Below are 17,786 nucleotides of genomic sequence, written 5' to 3'. Positions count from 1 at the left end.
TCCCTGGGGAAAAAAGGTGTTCATTGGGCACAATTTAAGTTGCCATGTGAGTTATTAAGTCATTATTAAATGCAGAGACAATATCATCATTTTCTTGTGCCTACCTCCTAATTCTACCCATCTGATGCAATTCTTAGACATGGCTGTGTTTTGGTCAATGAAGGGCTCATGATACCAACAAACTGAAAAAGACAGAAATGGAAGAACGATGTGCAACGGCTATTAAAGTGGCCTTCCCCAAGTTAGTGAACCAGTTATTTGAGAGGATCAGCACCACAATTGAAGCAGATATAAAATTTGGGTTCAGATCTTGCAAAATATATACCTTCAATCTGAACAATAAGTTAAGCAGTAGCTTCTTGGAAGCTGAAATAGAGAGAACTTGAAAACCCATATGTTCATTTCTGCAGCATTTATAAGAAACCCAAGAAGACACTTTGGGCATAACTGAAAAGAGGGGTGTGAAAATAAATGTTCCTCCAGGTCAAGGCTTTACAACCGATAACTTTCCTCAGGAAGACCCAACTCCCCCAGTTATCAGTATTGGTAGCTCTTCAGGGAAAAGGCAGAACATTTCTCACAGGAAAAAGAAAATCATCAGTGATGACAACAGCTCCTTTGAAGATGGAGATTCCTGTATCAGCTACACAGAAAGTGGAGATGAACTGCCAACAACTGAAGAGCATTGCATAGGAAGTGCTAGAGGGTATGACAAAAATAAACTCGGTGAAAACATTTATACTGCCAGCCTGTCTTCTCACAACAGTCCAAATCTAATCACAGAAGTTGCTGATCACATTGTTGTAAGCTACAAGGGACCACACTACCCAGACCATGTTGTTTTAAGTGAAGGACTTTAACGTGTCATGTACAGAAAAATGTAGCAAATACTGGAAGCGGCCAACTGCAGTTGACGAAATTTGCTACTCTCAAGAGCAAATAGTACACAAGCTTCCAATTTCCAGACAAATATGTAGAAGGGAGATATTTCTTGTTGACACGAAACTTTGAAAGGGTATTCCTCAGATGCTGTGACTTTAGATTTATTTTCTAACACTATTAGTGAGTTAAGTACATTAGTAGTAGCTGATTTAGTGTTATTTCAGCACAATTTTCAGTAATTTTATCTAAAGCAAAAGCAACTAACGGACTCAAGAAAAAATATTTTTCTGTTGACACGATTTCGCCAGCTGTCTTGGATCTTAACACACACATCTTGGTGGGATGGGAACGGTACACTGGATCTCTGCTATGATTTTCAGAGGTTTCGCAACTAATACTAAAATGACCCCACTTTAGGGGTAGTATTAGTACAAAAAGAAAACTATTTCAAAACATACGTAATACACATAATGGTAATAACAACAGCTGAATAACTTGAGGAAGTGGGATACTTAATTTGAGAGAGAAAGCATGTGTTTCTAAGAAAAACAGCGTCACATGCTCAAAAATATGTCAAAACTGTACTAAACTAACCCCATCTTACAGTATGTAATTGAGAAATGTGTTTGACAAATGAAAATTATAGGAAGTGTTAACACTTACAAGAAATGTCTAAGTGCTTTTTGCTGTAGGATGTAAAGGGAAAAATTAGAGCAATTGTAAAAATTGCCAAAATTTCATTGGTTTTTGAATCCCGAAAATTTAGCACAGGGTTCTTGGGGTGGAAAACTTTGATTCTACACTAGAAATAACCTACATACGACATACCAGAACTTCAGCCCTTTGGAACAATTCAGTGAATCTGCCAACAGAACTATATAATCAGATCAGACTATTACAAGACACAGTCATGATCATGTATGAAATTTCATGGTGCTGAACAAACCAATATTTATCAACACCAAAATATTTAACTTCTACTGGTTCTGCATTTCAAAGCCAAAACTGCAGAACCAATAGCTCCAGATATGAAACACTGCAGAAGTGAATCTCTGTTTATCACAACAAGAAGTACATTACACTCATTGAAGTGATGTGTTCTGATGACTTAGTAAAACAACATGTGTATCTAAGGAATTACTTTCACATCAATTTGGTAAAATATTTTCATTCTTTTCCACTATTGTACAGGATATCTGATCTCTGCAATTGAGTTTGTAGCAAATAAAATTTTCATTATCCAGCAGCTTATCTTGGTGAGTATGACAAACTTCATTTATTTATAAGCTATTGGACAGCCTCTGCTTAAAATTTACTAAAATATGTATCAGCAGCCTGAACCAACATCATTAAGTAACAAACCTTTTTAATGTGCAAAGGTTTATATATGTTCACCCCTTCTCCTCCTCTTCAATTCTCCATTCACACTTGCATAATTTCTTCCCATCATAAAAAGTTTTATCTTCAATTAAACCATTTCAACTGTTTCATCAAAGTTTTAAACAATGCTATTTATAAAAATAGTGGTTACATCAAAGAGTTCCCATTTTATACCAGAGTAATGCTTTTTCCTCTCTACTTTATATCAACCCTTCAAGTCCACATAATATAATATACTCATATATACATACCACATACACAAATAATCACTAATAGAAACCTAACAAGTGGTCCTGCATTTTAAAATATACAAAATGTTTCAATACTTTCTTCAAAATATAAGGGTGACTAGTTCTCTCACTGAAAAATGTCACAAAATAACTTTTTAATGTTATACTTTGGTCTCTACATGCTGAGACAAAGCTGCTTCTTTCAATAGCTCTGTGGTAGCTCCCGACTGTTCAGCAGCAGCCGTCAAACGTCGCTCAATTTCAAGCACCAAGGAAGCCCTGCAAGCAAATATACATTATCCTTCCTATTACAATATATGGCTCAATTTATCCCACAATAGTTATACCAAGAATAAAATTTACTATACAAACCTGTATGCTTCATACCGCATTACTATTTCCTCCAGTTCTTGTTTATATAAACGTGTTAACATGGCACTAAAACAATCCAATTCAGGTAATCTGAACATTTCCCATCTCAACTTGTGATCCAATTCTTTTGATGCTCTGGAGTACACAACTAACCACTGCGGTATTTCTGCCAATGAGAATTAGAATAAATTTATTAAATAATTTTATGCAAACATGTATAATACAAAACACACCCATTTAATTATGAGGGTTATTTTTACATGACAAACATCAAATGCAAAACACTATGGATAATTTCGTATACCAAAAATTAATACAACAGCAAGCAAATGTTTACTGAAATTGAGTACATTTTAGTTCCAGTCTTCTAAATACAGGAACTTGTCATAAAGAAGGAAAAGTGCTGTTTGTTGGGATGGCCACACACAGGGCTGACTTCTTTTCTGGTCGTAATGGAAGATGGTTTTTCTCCTGGAGTTTGTTGTTCTGATGACATACCATCACCACCTAAGGTATGTTCCTCTTACTTTATTAGTGATTATACATTCCCTTGCATGTTCGTTTTTCACACTCACAAAGCACCACATTTTCATTTCCACCCCATGCAGTGCTTGTTCATATCCTGTTTTAGTTGCTAAGTATTATGAGCTGCATACATCCACCAGGCAAATGACTGATCTATGAACACCCGTAAGTGGTTTGGCATTTTCCTCTTACACAGCACTCCAGTGACTTGGCACTATTCCAGCCACAAGTAACTAGTGCTCAAGGCTCTGTTAAAAGTTGTAAGATAGCTGAAGTATTGAAACTGTGTACTTTTGCTGAGTGGTTAGTTCTATATAACAATGGTGCCAGTAGTTAAATGCCCACATTCCAGGGAAGAAAAAAAAAAAAAAAAAGGTTCAAATGGCTCTGGGCACTATGGAACTTAACTTCTGAGGTCATCAGTCGCCTAGAACTTGGAACTACTTAAACCTAACTAACCTAAGGACATCACACACATCCATGCCTGAGGCAGGATTCGAACCTGCGATCGTAGCGGTAGCGCATTTCCAGACTGTAGTGCCTAGAACCCCTCAGCCACTCTGGCCGCCCATCCCAGACATTCAAGTTTTTTTTTACTTAAGCGATTCAGGTCAGGGTCTGATTTTTTTTTCCTCAACTGTCAAAAAATCCCATCATCAGTATATACCATCCAAGAATGGTATGTCTTAATATCTACTGTTATTGTGTCCAGACACATAATTAACAGGAGGTGTGAATATGCAGACCCTTGGTGCACACCAACACTGAATGGTACATAAGGTGAAATTCCAGCTGAGCAGTGAACAATACTATTAACCTTGTGGTACAGAGACTGGACAATGCTCATAGGCTTCTGGAGTGCTTTATACGGGTTGGAGAGAAACCTTGCAAAACCTTTCTTGAGGTACAGAAATTTCAGATGTAATAGTTATTTTGTTTATCAGCATTTTTCTGCTAGCAGAAGGGCTGCATGCATTGTATCTGTTTTTCTGAGGCTTCTGAAATTTGGACAATATTTCATAGATAACTGCCATAAAATGCACACAAAAAGTTTCATTTAACATAGTGTGTGGGCTGCGTAGTGACTGGTGTAGTCACCCTGATATATTTTAATAGTGATACTAGTTTGTCAGTCTCAGATAAACTGCCATCAATGATGCTATTGAGCAGCACAGTAGAAGTTTCAGCTGTTCTTCATCCTAGCATCTTCAGTACTTCAAATGATATGTCATCTGGTTCAGACATCTTGCCTCTAACGATATTTAGTTGAAGTGGTTGGAAAAGTAAATGATCCTGCCACATGAGAAGGGTTTCTTCATTGAGAAAGGAGAAACTCAGCTTAAATTCACCATGAAGTATTTGGCATTTATAAGTATTCAGTGACAAGCAAAATAAGAATGAGCTCGGATTATGGAACCTCCACTATCGTTGCTGTTGGCGACATTTGAGCAAACTGTAACAGGTGAATTGAAGTATCAAAAGCTGCATGCAAATGGACACCAAAATTGTTGATAGATCATTGGAACACTGCACTTTCATCTTTCAAAGATGCCCGGGCAATGAGGTGCCTATCCATTTTCATACACCTCTGGTGGTGGTATGCTTCTTAAGGTTTAGAAGTTACTAAACCACTGGAAGTTCTAAATGGGCTGAAACATCAGACAAACACAATTCTAGAAAAAACCACCTCAAGCAATTTCTAGAAAACAGAAAAAGTAGACACAGCAAAATTAAATGACTGATACAATGAAAAGTAACTCTACTTCTTTTACTCACTAGTATCCTCACAATTAACAAATCTACACAGAGTGTTCATCCCATATAAAATATTCAAATTTGACTCACCTTCATTCAGATAAGGATTTGCAGGAACAAGTACACTGTGAGGATGAAAATGAGTATGTCTTGGTGGTGGTGCAAGCATTCGTGGTTGTACTTCCATCTGAACTCTTGCCTCTGGCTGGTAAATGTAATGTGGTGCACAAGGATGTTCATATTGTGCTTGTCGGGTTATATGACTGAAACAAATGAGTTATGTAAGAAATTCAGCAAAACAAATCCAGTCAAATCACATTCTAATACAATATTTACAGTTCAAATGCCAAATGTTCTCAATGTTTTCTGTTGTCTCAATAGTGTATGTACATTACAATTGCTATCATTTTTCGTATCTACACAGGATCTCTCTCTTCGCAGAATGCAATTCTAACATTTTAAAATGTAACTCATCTGACCATCAGTGGACACACATTTATTCCCTGAATACTGTCATTTGAATATTGAGCTTGGCACTACTTTGTAAATGATAGAATTAGGTAGTATCTCACTGACATGGAGAAAGAGCTATATTATTCACAACACAAACTATTTTTCAGTGACATTTTAATCCCATTTAAAGAATTTTCTCCCCCACCTTAAGTTTAACTACTAGCTCTCTTTTTTTATAACCTTATAAAACCAGTGTAGTTATTTCAGCAATAGTTTCACTTTATCAACATTAGATTAATTAAATTATACTGTAATTAAATTTCAGAAGCTATTACTTATCCAGGGAGGAGTGGGTGTAAACTACAAGTAATCTCCAATACTATTTTTTATAATATTGTAGGTCCAGCTAATCTCTGAGAAAACATGGAAACATTTCGCAACTTCAATATACAGCAGTTAACACGTCATTTAAAATGCAACGAAGTATTTATTCACAGCCATTTTTCAAAAGTTCTGCAAAAATGTGAAAACTATTAACAGCATTTCTTTATTTCTACATAGCCCACCCCTGGTAGCTAAGTGGTCAGCGCGACGGAATGTCATACCTAAAGGCCCGGGTTCGATTCCCGGCTGGGTCGGATATTTTCTCCACTCAGGGACTGGGTGTTGTGTTGTCATTATCATCATCATTTCATCCCCATCGACACACAAGTTGCCGAAGTGGCGTCAACTTGAAAGACTTGCACCAGGCGAACAGTCAACCCGACAGCAGGCCCTAGCCACATGGCATTTCAATTTCTACATATATAAATGAGTGCATCCCAAAGTGGAAAACACACTTGCACGATGTAAACAAATCATGTTAAGACATCATGGCATGGAAAGAAGCCCTTGGCATAATGTGTAGAAGTACTGCTGGTAATTACTGGGTGAGAAAAATGGCCACTAATATGACTACTTTTCCTGAACTAGTAACTGTTTCTACCACTACACGTTGCATACTTATTCCTTTATTTCCGAAGTATGTTTCTACTTTCAGTTGTTTCTTGCTGTCCTGCACAATTAGTTACCAACTGATGTCTTTTGATAACTGCTAGGATAATTCAGCAACTCATACTTGCATACAGAAGGCCAGAAATTTATCCAGTTTCATTTCTTACTCTATCCCTTTCCCAAACAGATTTTTTGAAACACTAATTTGTATCAGCGTTTTAACTTTTCGCATGTCAAAATGTGATATACATAAAAACCTTCTAACACAATACAAGTGAGACTCCATAACCAAATGATGGCTATAATATCAATAATGATAAATCAACATCACTGATTATGTAAATTGAAGGGGAAGGGGGAACAAAGGAGAGAAAAAGGTAATGAACTAATGATATCAGCTGCATTGGAACTGTGTGTGGAATGAGCAGCGATGAATGAAAATGTGCACTGCACCGGGACTCAAACCCGGGATCTCCTGCTTACTAAGCAGTTGCATTAAACATTGCACAACCCAGACACAATGCTTATTGCAAATGTGCAGCCTATCTTGGTATGCTCACCACCCGACTCACATTCCCACCTAACACTGCCTATCAACAGTCCCCATCCATGTCCATGTCCTCCATGCCCACTAATTTTAGATTACCATTGGAGGTCGAATGTAAATGTGCATCTACAATGAAGGTTGTGGATTTATTGTCCAGCAAAGTGAATTAATTACATCACTGCATGGTGTGTGTTCTTTCAGACATGTCCAAAAGAACAGACGTCACTCAGAATCCACAGCTATGATACGTATTATGTAAATGGAAAGGGGGCAGGGAGGAAAGGAAAGAAAAAGTAAAAGGAAGAAACTATCTACAGCTGCAAGAGCTCACATATTAACCACATGTTTTTATAAGTGGTCAACCAACCAAATGTACCAAGGGAAACATTATTTGCTAAATCAGTCAGCTACTACTACTATTTTTAGCCTTTACTTTTATAATGGGAAATATATACAATACTAATATATACTAATACACATCTGTTTGTTTTAGGCGGACCAAATATGGTAATGTCACTGGCTATTCAGCTATACTTCATTCCCATCACCGCTCACAACAGATATTGCCAACATACAATTTGAGGTTGGAGCATAGAGAACCATTTGTAAATTTTCACCATTTTCACTACACCACAGGATTAAGCAGAAGTCTTAACCTATCTCAAGAACCAACTATCAAGATTAAAAATTAAACTTTCTCATACAGCTATACAGCACATATTAGCAAACAAAAACACAAAATCCTGCACAAATGTTTCAAATATCAATTTGATTATGTGCTGATTATATTAGCAGGAAGGCTAAGAAATTTAAGTACTAAAAATTGAAATTAGCAGTCAGTGCATGTAAAATAAACTTACTTTACATAGTAAACACCATATTCAGGGGATTCTATCCTCTCCCAACCTGTTGGGAGCCCTTCCTTCTCCAAAGGATGACTCCAATGAGTTGTTTTTGTATTGTGGTCTATGTAATACTTTCGACCTCTCATTGTATAATCAACAGACCATCCAGGTGGCAGTGGCAACTCTTCTGTCTGATCAATTGCTGTAACAAAGCAAAAAATTAACTCATTATAAATAATGAAAGTTATATGAATTATTCAATATGATACTTAAAAGCTACACTGATTTTAAAATCTTGTACCCTGTGTTTTGTTAAACTGAAAATTCAAACTGATAATGATAAAATAAAATCATCAATTTAAACTAATGAGACTCAGAGTTCACAACAATATAAGTATCTGCTGTCTGATACTCAATAGTTTATAAACTTTATAGCTAAATGAATTAAGCTTAAAGGAAAACATTAATTATCTGACATAAAATACATGAACCTGTGGAAGCAAAAAACCATGTTTAGAATTCGTTAGGATGTATTTCTTGATATTTTACCAACAAAAAACAATGTAGTGGCTCCAGTATCTTAGTTATAGTTCTAAAGGGTACTGCTTGATGTTATATTTATATGTGGAGTTGAGGATTTCTGGAGAGGGAGGGAGGGAGGGAGGGAGGGAGGGGGGGGAGGGGGGGAGGGGGGGGGCAGAGAGAGAGAGAGAGAGAGAGAGAGAGAGAGAGAGAGATAGACATTATCACCAACAGGACCAAGGTTTTCATCACATGTAAAAAACACACACAGAGTCACTGCCATTTCTGGGTGCTAATAAATATTTGCAAAAAATATTTTTTAATATGTCTGCCACACTTGAAATGATTTTTACTGTTTTACAGCTTTGTGTACAACTACTGAAGGTGAAACAATAAAACTTAAATGCTTCCCCATATCTTCACAGCATGGGATGAGTGGCAGGTACACTGGATTTTATGGCTTATTGGTACCTGTTTTAAGCTTCCTGGCAGATTAAAACAGTGTACTAGACCAGAAGGATACATGTTACAGTCCCAACCTGGCACATAGTTTTAATGTCAAGAAGTTTCCGTAAGGTGCACTTGCCGCTGTAGTGTGAAAGATTCATTCTGGAAACAATCTTGTATTGAGTAACTAAGTCAGTTCTTTGCAGCATCCTTCCTTCCAGAAATGCTAATCCATCAAGGTATGCAGGAGAGCATCTGTGAAGTTTGGGAAGTATGAGATAAGTAGTGAAGAAAGTAAAGCTGTGAGGGCTGTTCACGAGACATGCCTGGATAGCTCAATTACTGAAAACACTGATAAGCAACTTTCCAGGTTCAAATCCTTATGCAGCAGGTATAATCCACTAGGAAGTTTTAGATTCTCTCATATCCATCCAAAGAGGTGACAGAAACAAATCAATTACCACGGAAATCCATGAATTACTCTTGTGATCAGACTGTACCTGAAGTTTTATTCCCAAATGTGAAACTCCCACATTAGTTAATGAGCACGGGGAAGATGCATCTAGAGACATTTAACAGAAGTGGCATACTTCAACAAAAATCAAGGATGATGCCACAAATATCTATGTTTCAATTACAATGAAAACTTGGCAGAATATTTCAGAGCTGTTTTCCACTCCACACTGTTTATGGATCTATAACCTTATGTGACTGCTCTTGCAAAAATAGGTAATCTTCTTGTTGACACTGATTATTATCGACAGTTATTCTCTAATTTCTCCCAGTGTATTAATTGATCAAACTGTCCACTGATGTGCTAACAGTTCACGGTCTCAAGCGAGCACACTATTTCAGTGATACCACACATCCCCATCATCAAGTGTGCTGACAAAATTACCTCTTTGACGAGTGTATAAGCAACTGAAAGCCCCACCCCCTGCCCCACCATCTCCTGCAGGATGTGCTCTGTACACAGTCTGTGCCAGAGGGTGCACATCAGGCGGCCAGAGAGGTGGTTGTATTGGCAAGTGTGGTCAGCATCTCACTACTGATTTCCAAGCACTGCTGAGGTAATAGACAAGAAGACACTTGTTAAAGAAAATGAACTGGCAGCCAGGATAGACAGAGTGCCAACATCCGTACTACAAACCCATGGCATTCTCTTCACCAATGTAGCCACCTTCAGTGTAGACAGTGTACAGTGACCCACACGAGATGTGGGGTGAGGGGATATAAGTCAGCCTTTGCACCCTGGTCAGTTCATATGCACACCTGACAATAACGTCATACCTGAGGGCCAAAATACTGTCCCTCTGTGGTTACTGCCGGTTACACACGTGGTAAAAATCCGGAAATAGTTTCGCGTTCTGCAACTATGCACTGCCATCAGCTGCTTGTGACACATTAAAATTTCTGTTGGACCGGAACTCAAACCAGTGAGTGGTCACGTATCATGAGTGGTCACCTAACAACTTTGGCTATAGAAGCATGCCTCCTGGACTGATCCAAACTTCCACATGTCACTGAGTCACACACCCTTACACTTTCAGTCTTTGCGATTCCCCAACAGATTAAAATGGCAATATGATATTTGCCTCCTTGTGTGGGAATCACAAACTGTGTGAGCATAAGAACTGTGACTACATGCCAAATGGAAGATTGACCAGCCCAGCTGGCATGCTTGGACAGCCAAAATGGTAGTAACTCACGGTATACAGGAAACCCAGGTTTAAGTTTGAGTCTGGCACAAATTTTAACATGTTACAAACAGTTGACATCAATGCACAGTCGCAGAATGCATTACATAAGTTACTGGTGACCTGAAAAATTATCGGTCTGGTGTATCTAAAATGAGCAGTTGTTTATCAGTATATTAAAACAGGTAAGAATAACGTGTGTGTGTGTGTGTGTGTGTGTGTGTGTGTGTGTGTGTGTGTGTGTGTGTGTGTTGTGTGTGTCTGTGTGTGTGTACACTCAAACTCTTCCTATTACGAAAGTAAAAGCTAAATAAAAGAAGTAGTAGCTGACTGAGTGTGCAAAAAATGCTTCTCTTGACACATTTGGCTGCTGACCACTAACAAAAAACATGGAAGGAGCAAGCCACCCTGAGAACAAGGAAAAGGTAGTTAACATAAGAACTTTTGCAGTTAAACATGACTGTTTTTATCAAAGGTTAAGAACAGTAAGAAACAGCCAGTAACAGGCATTAAAATTTGGGCAGAAGTCCAGATAACACACAAGAACTTGAAACTTATCCCACACTCATCTCACAGTTATTTAAAACAAAGAAATAATCAGTACCAAGAAAAATGCTGCTCTCTTGTCAGAATATAAAATGTGATGATACTGCTGGGTTCCGCAGCAGAGGAGGTGTCTGTGGGTCACAAGATTCTCCTACAAAAAAAGAAGTAATAACACCTGGGATAGCACATGGTATTATTTATTTATTGATCCAATAATCAGTTGCGTACACTGCTTGCACATGTGATATAGGATAGTGGTAAACCTAGTTAGTTTACAATACAGTAGTCATTTTCACTACATTGTTGACACAACAAAAGTGCATAATAATGTAGGTTGGTGTACTACATTGCTTCTACATGTGATAATAGCAGTTATTAAGTGAGATGACATGATAAGCACAATGTAAACTATATTATGAATTGACAATTAGTGAAATTTGGTAAATGAGGTTTACTTATTATGATGTTCCATAAACTCAGACAAAGAATAGAAGCAGTGGTCAAGCAAAAACTGTTTTAACTTTATTTTAAATGCATTTAATGTTGGTATGCATTTTAGGTAAGAAGACATATGGTTATATAACATAGCTCTAGAATGATACACTCCTCTTTTGCATAAGTTTGTATTTACTGTGTTCCTTTGTAGGTTCATCTTCCGTCTAGTTTCATATGTGTGTGTATCATAGATGTGTTTGAAACGATTTTCCTTTTTTAAGATGCTCCCTTTTGTGAAAATTGGTATTTCGTATATATACAAGCAAGGCAGTGGCAATATTTTCAGAGTTTTAAAAAGGGGTCTACAGGAATCCTTACATTTAGCTTTTTTTATCACCCTGATAATCTTTTTCTATATTTTAAAAGTTTTTGTAGTATCACTATTTTCGTTTTAAGTGTCCACTGCTGCCTTCTCAGACTGGTATTTCCCAGTATTCCAACATGGCTTGGTATCCAATAGAATGATATTTCCTTCCCTCCCACTGCAGTAAGTAAAGAATACCTTCAAGCTGTTCCACCATTATGTCTGCTGGGTATATTTATTTCAGTAGGGCACTTCTGGATTCACAGTAGATAATTATTAGATCATTTTATCCCACATGCTCCAGTACATTTGGATTGTATACAGTTCCACATCAAGAACTATAAACCTGTCTGAAAATCTAATCCTAATGACACGGTCAGGGGAGATTATCGAGCAGTCAACAGTAGGGCTCTTATTAAAAGTGATATTGTAAATAATTGTAAAATGTTGCAGCTAATCTAAAAGGAGTAAAGTTTTGCTTTTAGAAATAAAATCTAGCGTACAGGATTTATTGTCCTTTGTCAACTTTAAAACTGGCCTATGCTTCACTACTAACGAGGGAGGATACTTGGTCCAAACATTCAGCTCCACCGAACCAAGCCTGTTAAATTATTCCTTTGCTCTAGTGCCAAATTGTCTTGTTGCTCCTTTGGAATTTATGCATATGTTCTACTGGCACCAAATGAAAATTAAAGGCTGGATAATGGAACTGACCAGACCTTATGTGCATGTCACACCATGAGGAACTTCTGCCTGTTGGTTAATGGTGATTCCCAGGCTCAGCATAAGAAAACACACACACACACACACACACACACACACACACACACACACACACAGAGAGAGAGAGAGAGAGAGAGAGAGAGAAATTTGAAGCATGTTGTTTTTAGCCCTTAATTCCTGCTTTCTTAATTTCTGTTACTAAGCTATAGCCTCCAGATTAGACAACAACAAAAAATATGTTCACAAAGAGAATCAGATAGAGCTCCTTCCCCAGATTCAGGAAGGAGATGTAATTGCTTCCCTCTAAGTATGAAAGTGTGAATCATTGTACTAATTTTTGTCATGAATGCTATTTGTTCTCTCTGGCTATGTGCATTTTTGTCTGAGCAATGTAAAATGCTGCAGAGTTTTAAGCAGGTGGACTGCGAAGGAACTTGCACAATGCCACCCACTTGTTCTGATGGATAAATGACATTCGTTGCTCATCTTCCAGGTTTAAGAGGGCTCCAAGGATATTAGTAGCATTGTGGATGACAGTAATGATATGTTCTACCGTGTTGTCGATGTTGGCTTTGTGTCTGAATATAGACAATTTGCCCACAGAATGCACTGTGCACTGAAGTCTCTGGGGAGGAGAAAGTGACAACTTAGTTTGTTGTGTTATTCATAGATTCATAACCAGTGAGATAAAGGAAACATAGGGCTATTCTTAATGATGTGCCTACCTCAATAGCTACTGCCTGAAGTTGAGTGGTGAGGATAATGGCTACAGAATGGCATGTATCATGGGTGAATACTGCCAGTCCACACATAGTCCTCCTCCTTGTGGATATTGAAGTATTAGAAACAGGTTTTTCTGAAGGTCTGACATGCACCTTTCCTGTTTTAAAAGTGGAGCCATTAATTGGAAGAAATTTTCTTTTACCCAGTTTATTTTTTTGGTTAGGCGTGTTGGAAAATAACATGTAATTCCAATTTAATTTCAGAGTAATCCATATCAGTTACTGCTGATTTTCTAACTGATGATTTTGTCCCTCATTGTGAATAACTACTATTTTTGTTGTTACATTGGCTATTCCAGAACTGTTGAACTCATCCGTGCCCGAAGTTTAGTGACCCAGGCTTGTGCCATTAATTTATTAGTGACCTCTGCTGGAATATTGCCACTGCCTTGCTTGTATATACACGAAATACAAATGTAGCTACAGTCTTATTAACATGGGCATTGTTGTGTGTGTGTGTGTGTGTGTGTGTGTGTGTGTGTGTGTGTGTGTGTGTGTGTGTGTTTATTTGCTGCCGTCTTATTAACATTTGCTTGTATATACACTCCTGGAAATTGAAATAAGAACACCGTGAATTCATTGTCCCAGGAAGGGGAAACTTTATTGACACATTCCTGGGGTCAGATACATCACATGATCACACTGACAGAACCACAGGCACATAGACACAAGCAACAGAGCATGCACAATGTCGGCACTAGTACAGTGTATATCCACCTTTCGCAGCAATGCAGGCTGCTATTCTCCCATGGAGACGATCGTAGAGATGCTGGATGTAGTCCTGTGGAACGGCTTGCCATGCCATTTCCACCTGGCGCCTCAGTTGGACCAGCGTTCGTGCTGGACGTGCAGACCCCGTGAGACGACGCTTCATCCAGTCCCAAACATGCTCAATGGGGGACTGATCCGGAGATCTTGCTGGCCAGGGTAGTTGACTTACACCTTCTAGAGCACATTGGGTGGCACGGGATACATGCGGACGTGCATTGTCCTGTTGAAACAGCAAGTTCCCTTGCCGGTCTAGGAATGGTAGAACGATGGGTTCGATGACGGTTTGGATGTACCGTGCACTATTCAGTGTCCCCTCGACGATCACCAGTGGTGTACGGCCAGTGCAGGAGATCGCTCCCCACACCATGATGCCGGGTGTTGGCCCTGTGTGCCTCAGTCATATGCAGTCCTGATTGTGGCGCTCACCTGCACGGCGCCAAACACGCATACGACCATCATTGGCACCAAGGCAGAAGCGACTCTCATCGCTGAAGACGACACGTCTCCATTCGTCCCTCCATTCACGCCTGTCGCGACACCACTGGAGGCGGGCTGCACGATGTTGGGGCGTGAGCGGAAGACGGCCTAACGGTGTGCGGGACCGTAGCCCAGCTTCATGGAGACGGTTGCAAATGGTCCTCGCCGATACCCCAGGAGCAACAGTGTCCCTAATTTGCTGGGAAGTGGCGGTGCGGTCCCCTACGGCACTGCGTAGGATCCTACGGTCTTGGCGTGCATCCGTGCGTCGCTGCGGTCCGGTCCCAGGTCGACGGGCACGTGCACCTTCCGCCGACCACTGGCGACAACATCGATGTACTGTGGAGACCTCACGCCTCACGTGATGAGCAATTCGGCGGTACGTCCACCCGGCCTCCCGCATGCCCACTATACGCCCTCGCTCAAAGTCCGTCAACTGCACATACGGTTCACGTCCACGCTGTCGCGGCATGCTACCAGTGTTAAAGACTGCGATGGAGCTCCGTATGCCACGGCAAACTGGCTGACACTGACGGCGGCGATGCACAAATGCTGCGCAGCTAGCGCCATTCGACGGCCAACACCGCGGTTCCTGGTGTGTCCGCTGTGCCGTGCGTGTGATCATTGCTTGTACAGCCCTCTCGCAGTGTCCGGAGCAAGTATGGTGGGTCTGATACACCGGTGTCAATGTGTTCTTTTTTCCATTTCCAGGAGTGTATATGAAATACCAATGTAGCTACAGTCTTATTAACATGGGCATTGTTGTGTGTGTGTGTGTGTGTGTGTGTGTGTGTGTGTGTGTGTGTGTGTGTGTGTGTGTGTGTGTATTTGCTGCCGGTATTTGCCGGCAGTACTGACTCATTACAGATTTTCTCAGAGTGGTAGTCACAGGAATACAGTACACAGTGAGCTACGAAGTCTGTTATTCATTTTTTTGTGCCTCAGTCCACAAAGTTCTATTGGTCACCAATCTTCTTCTTCTTCTAAATATACCTGGAAATTCCTATGCCAGAGTGTTCACTTAAGCAGTCTACACTGAAGTCTGGCACTGACCATGATTATTCTACTAAGTGATCATCTAAAAATTGAGCACTATGCGACTTAACTTCTGAGGTCATCAGTCGCCTAGAACTTAGAACTAATTAAACCTAACTAACCTAAGGACATCACACACATCCATGCCCGAGGCAGGATTCGAACCTGCAACCGTAGCGGTCGCTCGGCTCCAGACTGTAGTGCCTAGAACCGCACGGCCACTCCGGCCTGCTAAGTGATCATCTCTCCCACATTTTACCCAAGTTGCCTTAGCATTAAAACCTACTGTTGAGTGACTATATATTTGGCATTTGCAGTACTACTATAGATTGATTCTTAAGGTCTTACCTTCTGTCACATAAATCTGAGCTTTAATGTGCTTCTGTTACACTTTCCACTTCCCATGCCATTTGAAGTTCAACATTATCCATATCCATGACTTCTCTATAACTTTTGATATCCTTATTGAAGTTCAAAGCTTTTTTTATGCTTACTGAATACTGACCCAAATCCTTAGTGTTCAGAAGTGAGGTAGCTTTCCAAAACACAGCAATCTGAATCACAAGTGTTCCCCATGCAAAGCAGCAATATTTTACAAAGTTTTATTCACAAATAAGAGGGACATTTTCTCGAAGTATACTTCTTTTCCATCACAAAAATATCTTGACACTAATGTGGCCTATTATAACAATCAACATTTGATTTTTTCCAATTCATTTTCAGGGGGACTATTCTGTCAACCCATTTTAGTTGGGTACTGAAGATCTCTAACAGCCAAACTACCACTGAAAGATTTGTTTCTGTGTTATGAGGACCCACATATGTTGCCACGAATACTTAGGAACCTATACGGCCCACAGGCCGGGGCAGGAGCTCAGACCTCTCATTGACCTATCACTGAAAGATTTGTTTCTGCATTTATGAGGATCCACGTATGTCACCACAAACAGTTACAGACCTGTATAGTCCCCTGGGGGTCTCAGCCAGTGATGGCAGAGTGTGGTATAGCGAAAGGTTATATTTGCAGTATGGAAAAACTTTGGGCCAAGATCACAATCCACGTCCTTTAACAAGTCGCTCAATAATTCCTCTTACAGGTATCGTATCTGGAACCATGGTGATAGCACATCACACATCTAGCTTCTTATGTACAGGGTATATATGTGGAGGGACTGATGACCGTCGCAGTCTGGTCCCTTTAATCCCACAAACCAACCAACCTATATATGTGGACACGGAAAACAATTTCTGCATTTTCCCAGATTTCCCGATTAAAAATACAGTGGAAAAACACTTTTTCCTGGGTGAAAACACACTTCTCCCCCGGGTGAAAATGAACTATATCCCAGGTGGTAGAACATTTTTCTTTTGTTTTGAGTGACAATATACTTTCCATCTGAGCTTTAGAACTTATCAATCCTTTTTTTGAATGGTACAGATTTTATATACTGGCATAGAAATTCCCGGCACTCTAGGAAATGAAATCTAGCAAAAAACAACGTGTTTCTGACTTATCTTTGATGTGCAGAACCATGTACAGTACATTGTGTATTTTCACACTACAAAAGTACAAATATGAATTCCACTAAGTACAGCACACTAGCTTTTGACACCTTGAAATCAAAATTGCGATGCACTTTTGTCAGCCAATCACAGCTCCTGTCACCATTCAGTTTTGATTATCCAATGAAATGTCATCTTAAATTATAGCTCAATTTTGATTACGTTAAGAAACATGAAGTATTTGATATTTCAGTTGTTGTTGTTGTTGTCGTCTTCAGTCCTGAGACTGGTTTGATGCAGCTCTCCATGCTAATCTATCCTGTGCAAGCTCCTTCATCTCCCAGTACCAACTGCAACCTACATCCTTCTGAATCTGCTTAGTGTATTCATCTCTTGGTCCCACTCTACGATTTTTACCCTCCACGCTGCCCTCCAATGCTAAATTTGTGATCCCTTGATGCCTCAGGACATGTCCTACCAACCGATCCCTTCTTCCACTCAA

At 39.5% G+C, this 17,786-nt stretch overlaps 1 protein-coding gene across 1 annotated transcript in view; it reads right to left on the bottom strand.

The window, feature by feature from the left end:
* Positions 1-2,189: 2,189 nt before the first annotated feature.
* The window catches only part of LOC126457619 (scaffold protein salvador), a 55,780-nt gene continuing 40,183 nt past the window's right edge, over positions 2,190-17,786 (bottom strand). The window contains exons 8-11 of the mRNA XM_050094080.1: positions 7,998-8,184; positions 5,235-5,407; positions 2,865-3,030; positions 2,190-2,771 (exon numbers count right to left, since the gene is read on the bottom strand). Coding sequence (XP_049950037.1) covers positions 2,654-2,771; positions 2,865-3,030; positions 5,235-5,407; positions 7,998-8,184 — 644 coding nt within the window. The 3' untranslated portion in view covers positions 2,190-2,653. The remainder of the gene's footprint in view (positions 2,772-2,864; positions 3,031-5,234; positions 5,408-7,997; positions 8,185-17,786) is intronic.

Source organism: Schistocerca serialis, chromosome 1 (genome assembly GCF_023864345.2).
Source record: "Schistocerca serialis cubense isolate TAMUIC-IGC-003099 chromosome 1, iqSchSeri2.2, whole genome shotgun sequence".
In the NCBI taxonomy this organism is placed as follows: domain Eukaryota; kingdom Metazoa; phylum Arthropoda; class Insecta; order Orthoptera; family Acrididae; genus Schistocerca; species Schistocerca serialis.
This window is presented reverse-complemented; position numbering and strand designations above follow the sequence as displayed.